The sequence below is a fragment of the Pinus tabuliformis genome, chromosome X (genome assembly GCF_031772625.1).
Source record: "Pinus tabuliformis cultivar Carrire ecotype Pingquan chromosome X, CPIR1, whole genome shotgun sequence".
Lineage (NCBI taxonomy): Eukaryota > Viridiplantae > Streptophyta > Pinopsida > Pinales > Pinaceae > Pinus > Pinus tabuliformis.
Window position 1 is genome coordinate 250,023,567 of NC_142308.1, and position 5,874 is coordinate 250,029,440.

Sequence of the window (5,874 nt, forward strand, 5' to 3'; positions counted from 1 at the left end):
AATAAAACAAAAAAGATGACAACATCAATGATAATCTTCACAAATTATCATAGAGAAAAACTTAAATGACAAATACAATCAAACAAAACCATATCCATATGAAAAGCTTAAATGACATATACAATCCAACAAAACCACATCCATATAAAGTCAATGACTAGATAAAATATTAGATATCTATCTACATCAAATATTAATATCAATATCACAAAGATTTCCTTACTTCCAAATATAAATCTATATTATAACCAAATAACCATAACCCAGAAACCCCATATACACCGTAATGGCATGGTAATTATAACTTGATAATTATAATTACCGGATAATTTTGTTAGAAAATATAGGAAATTTTTAAATTTTTTTACCAGAATTATAAAACTTCCTGTATTTATATTTTTCAACCATTTGCTTTTGAAATTTTTAACCCAAACCAAAATTACAATTACGGAGAGGAATTTCGGTATTTTTTATTAAAACCACACTATTAGACAAGATTCGATTGTCAAATGAATTTGAATAATCAAACTATAGTTGGAACATCCATGTCTAACAAACACAACGATAGATATGTTTATGCCGTTAACTTATCAAAACCACTCAATTGCAAAGTATCTGAATTGTTGACAGATCATTCCTGTGGATTATATGTGACATCATCAAGTTCCAAAGTAGGCCAAAATTGCTTGACAGATCATTTCTGTGGAATATCCTGACATCATCAGCTTCCAAGTAGGCCAAATTTGAGGAAATAATAGTCAAACGGGTTTAACCCAGTGGATTCAATTACATGTACAAATATGATTTACCTCTTTTGATGGTAAATCATAACAATGGGTGAATAGACCTGCCAAGGAGGGCAGAGTAACCCTCGTTTATCATCTCTAGATATCCCATTCTCCAATAAATTTAAATGAGGATTTGCCTATATGAAAAAATTGTTCCCACAAAAAAACTGATAGAGAATCGGAAGAGTAGGAAAGAAAGTAAAGAATTATGTTGCTAGAGCAGCAGCTTAAAACAAAAAACAATCTACAGGAAGAAGTGGTGATCATAGAGTTGAATCCTGAAACAAATTGAAAAGAAAAATATTGCTGAAGCAGTACTAATCTTGCCAGGTGATCCGTACTGCTCAGAAGGTTTGGTGATCTTGCCAGGTGATCCGTACTTTAACTCTAGGAACAAAAATACGTGCTGCCGTTTAGTGTAAAAATCCTGTATCCATATAGTGATGACCTTGCTGCTTTTGCATGGACCTAGTGGCACCAGTTCAATAGAAACAATGGAGTAAGAACAAAATTCATATTTTCCTACTCCTTAATATTTCTGAGAAATAATACTCTGGTATGTCTAGGCCTGTAGCTGCTTTTATTCAGTGCCTGCTCAACTTGAAGGGTCTTTAAGTCTTGTATGAAGCGCCTCAAGTCCCCCAGCACAGAGTCAACTAGTTTGCTCACCAATCAGGTCTAGGCCAACCACAAGGAAGGAAATACCTTGAAAGAGTAAAAAGTAAAAATGAATCCCCTGAGCAGACATCAAGCTCCTAGCAGAGGCAGTTAAGAGGAGGAAAGCAAGAGCCAGTTCCTTTTTGTAAATCCGGTTGAGTTTCTTTTTTGGAGGTTGTTGATGCTTTTGTTCATCAAGCTTGCTGAGGGCATCCAGACCTGACTCTGAAACACCACGATGATGCTTTGGGTGCTCTAACTGAACATGTGATTCCCTTTCAACCAATGCAAGTAGATCGGTTTCCGATGCCCGACCTGATTTCTTTGTTACCACCCATTCATAAGCACTACCAAGTTGGAACAGTCCAGAGATCATGGCATTGAATTTAGTGACAGACATTGTGTTCTCAAACAAGAGGTAGGGGATAATGAAAGGGAAAGATCTTGGTGCAGGTAGAATGTTCAATAATGACATAATAGCAGGCACATAACAAACAACCCAAGCAGGCAATTCAGCTTCTGGCAGGAACATAGTCATAGGAAGGATAATGCAGAAGAGGGTAAACGAATAAAAAGGTAGGATAAGCTTTCGCAGCAAAAAGAAAAGGAATATTAAGTTTGCCTTCTTCCAGAAAGCAATCTGCACAAAAAGGACAAACAATGGCAATTTGTGAGAGACTGAGTGGCAACTCATTGAAACCTTCATAACATTCAAATGTAACAAAATAACAACAGTTCCCAAATGGGTATTGTAGATTCTAAATGAATATCTGATAATCAATGAACCAACCTTAGAACGGATAATGTCTGGAAGACACAAGCGAAACAATTGCATTGGACCTGAATGCCATCGATGCTGCTGCTTTCTATAAGCTTCGTATGACTCTGGAAGTTCGCAGAGACACTGCACAGAAAATGTCATTGAGACCATGATTGTTCCAAAAGGTGACATCACTTACAAGGGCTAGTGGCAATTAAACAAGAAAGATCTGTTAAAAGGGGGGGAAACCATACCTTAACATCATCAAGAAATATAAATTTCCATCCATTAAGGTGAGCACGGACAGCAATATCCATGTCCTCCACAGTAGTTCTTTCCAGCCAACCCCCTGATTCCTCAAGGGCCTTGATTCTCCAGACACCGGCAGTTCCATTAAAACCAAAAAAGTTAACGAAAACGCTGTTGACCTGCTGCTCTACCTCAAAATGGAAAGACAGATTGATATTTTGTAATCTTGTTAGTAGATTTTCATCTCTGTTGACAAAGGACCATCTTGCTTGCACCAAGGCTAACTCATCATTGCCCTACAGAAGAAAAACATAGTACCAGGGTAAGTTACACACGGAGGCAAGAAAGGGAATAATAGATTTATAAAAATATGGATAATGGATTTAGAATAGTTTACTGTCAAACCTTAAAATGTGGAACTGTTCTTTTCAAGAAATCTGAGTCAGGCCGAAAGTCTGCATCGAAAATGGCAACAAATTCATAGTCCTTCACATAATCACAATTCATTGCCGACTTAAGATTTCCAGCCTTATAGCCAGTGCGCACTACTCGATGTCGATAGACAATATGAACACCTTTCTGTTGCCATTTTTGAACTTCTGCCGCAATCAGAAATTGCACCTCCACGTCGTCCGAATCATCAAGAACTTGCACAAGCATATGGTCTTTTGGCCAATCCAGATTACAGACTGCAGCAATAGATTGTTGATAAACCTGCATCACAGTGTAAGGATAACACAATGTGACAAAGGCTAACAAACTTGATAAAAATGCAGTAAAACGCAATGAATTGGCAAATAGAATAGATGGCATAAGCAAAAACATGACAGATTTTAATAAATTCTTCTGAAACTCTTCGGCAGCTTGAATGAAATGATGAGCCTAGGGACTAGGGATTTCAAATCATCAAGACTTGGAACTATACCATCAAGACTTGGAACTATACCCTCTTCATCCAGCAGCCATGTCCAGAGAATTGCAATTACTCCCAACATAATCCAGATTCCAAAGATTATTAAAAACAAGATTCTCAATTTCATGGACACATCGTACTCAGAGAAGCCAAATGTAGCAAATAATCACTTGCTCATTCAGAGCCTAACAAAATGCTGCTAATAGCAGTTGCAAGATATGCAATGTAGGCAGGGAGAAAACTTTATATGTTTGATCCAGTCTTCAAGATCCTGAGATAGTAGTTCACCATTTTACATAGTAAAGGCATTTCAGTCCTGAAGAATACACAAAGATGGGTAATAAGAGAAACAACAAAGGTCTGAATGACAACATTAGTAAGGGATAGCCTGGTTATTTCTCTCTCTTGAGAATTCTAGTAAAGGGATAGACTGCTGATGGTCTAAAAATTGCAAGCAACCTATGAAGACCTCCCAAGTCGCAGTGAGAATGTGGACAGCTAATAAGGAAAGAGACTGGAGTTATGCTTGAGCCCCAAACTTCACCAGTTCAAAACCATAATCAAAAGTAAAAGCAATCAGTTTGAAGGCCAACAATCGATCCCCATGTAAGAAAACCTTACATTTTGCAAATTCAAGTGCATTGCTTTAAGAATTCACAGCATACCTCTCTTTCATTGCACATCGGCATCTGGACAAGGACCATCGGATAAGCTGCATTGTCTCCCTGCTCCAAATCAGCTGCATCTCCCAACTCACATTTGGGAACTGGCTTGATCTTCTTCAGTTTAATCCAAAAACAACCAACGCATAACAGGGCTCGATCCGCCGACTGGATAAGGAACAATATGATGCACACATTGGCCAAATACTGAAGAGGAGGAGCTAGATAATTCGCTCGGGTATAAAGCCATCCTGAATATATAGATTGCAGAAGGCCATTTATGCTTAGAGATGGGGAAATATGCAGATTTGGCCGGCTGAAATGCCACCCCTTCCAATAAGCCAATAGCTCAAACCCTAACAAGAAAATGGAAGCTATAAGGAAACACCTGATAACTCTGTAAAGCTTGCTTTTCTGAGAAGACTTCCCTGATTCATCAGAAGGCGCAGTGAAACGTCTTCTGACTGAAGCAAAAAGTGCCCAAACTCCATTGGCAAGCCAAGCCAGGCATCCTGCTGCCTTATGAGCCTTCAGCAGAAGAACCCATGTGAGCTGCTTAGCATTCTTGCCTCGACCCCCCTTATCGACCTGAAAACCATTTGCAGGGCTCTCTAATTCTAGCATTGAATAATTTGGGTTCTCCATTTTCACAACAACAGAGGTTCCCTTGTGGCTCTGCTTACTCCACCATTGCCCAACACCGAAATTGGGTGCCATCAAAAAAAATCAGTACAACGAAAATCAACTGTTTTAGTTACTCTGAATTGCAACCTATGGCCTAAAAACGACAGTTTATGTCACTACTCCTAAAGACTTTTAAGACAGAAAAACAGCAACCTAAAATGTTGCAAATACAGCTCCGTGAACTCAAAATGCATTTGATACAGAACTAGCAGATCCGATGATTAAGGAGATCCAGGGTTCCCAAGCACAAGGATCGCTGAAAATCCATTGAGTTCAGGCTCGGATCCAGACTTAAATATTCCCCATGAAAGGATTGAAATAGCCAACCTATCAATGTTCTTCAATAACTGTTGATCTGCTGCTGCTCACGATGAGTGAATGAATGAACGTGAACGCTGCAGCTTCTTCCCAATATTTATTCACCCAACACTTGATCTGCTGTATGATATTAAACAAACAAAAAAGAACAAGACATACGTAACTGCAGGCACAACACGAGGAAGTTTCACTATTGTTTAACTGAACAACAACACCGCGTATATTGTTAGATAATTGGTCAAGCAGATGTAAAATAATCATATGCTGCGAGTTGCCTTACAGGGGGGATCTCATCATTCAAGCGATGGTCCCTGGCAAGGGAGCTGTCATTTGATAACATATACAGCTATCTTCAAACCACTGTGAACCCAGTTATATAATGTGGAAAGGGATCCCTAAATTGAAGCCATTTATAACGTGGAAAGATATCACAAATGTAGGGATATGCCAGTTGGAATATGCTATTGTGTTATTCAAATTTATTGTCATCCTGGATTAAAATGAATTGGAAAGAACCTGAACTCTTGGTTATCAGTGTAAATGTGTAGGGTTTGGGATCATGGGTGTAAAGTGATGAATACAGCTGCATTAAATGTGATTGATGTAAAATGAGGACAATTTAACATCAATGAGATGTTAATATTAATAAAAAAATTAAATTTGTCATGGGAAATCATTATCTAACCAACAAATTACAGTTAATACTTTGATGCTGAAAATTGATTTATAAATATTTTAATATTAAATATTGATTTATAATTTAAAATGGCATTGTCTAATTTTTATGGTTTTTTTATTTTTTATTTTATTTTTGACAATTTTTAAAATTTGACAGAATGGGTT

The 5,874-nt window shown here is 37.7% G+C and overlaps 1 protein-coding gene across 1 annotated transcript; it reads right to left on the minus strand.

The window, feature by feature from the left end:
* Window positions 1-742: 742 nt before the first annotated feature.
* Window positions 743-5,500, minus strand: LOC149139314 (putative xyloglucan glycosyltransferase 9). The gene is made up of 5 exons (XM_089453395.1): window positions 4,033-5,500; window positions 2,860-3,168; window positions 2,460-2,750; window positions 2,236-2,349; window positions 743-2,085 (listed from the first exon to the last, which is right to left on the minus strand). The coding sequence occupies exons 1-5, from the start codon at window positions 4,744-4,746 to the stop codon at window positions 1,441-1,443; spliced, it is 2,073 nt and encodes a 690-aa protein (XP_089309521.1). The 5' UTR covers window positions 4,747-5,500; the 3' UTR covers window positions 743-1,440.
* Between the last annotated feature and the right edge of the window lie 374 nt (window positions 5,501-5,874).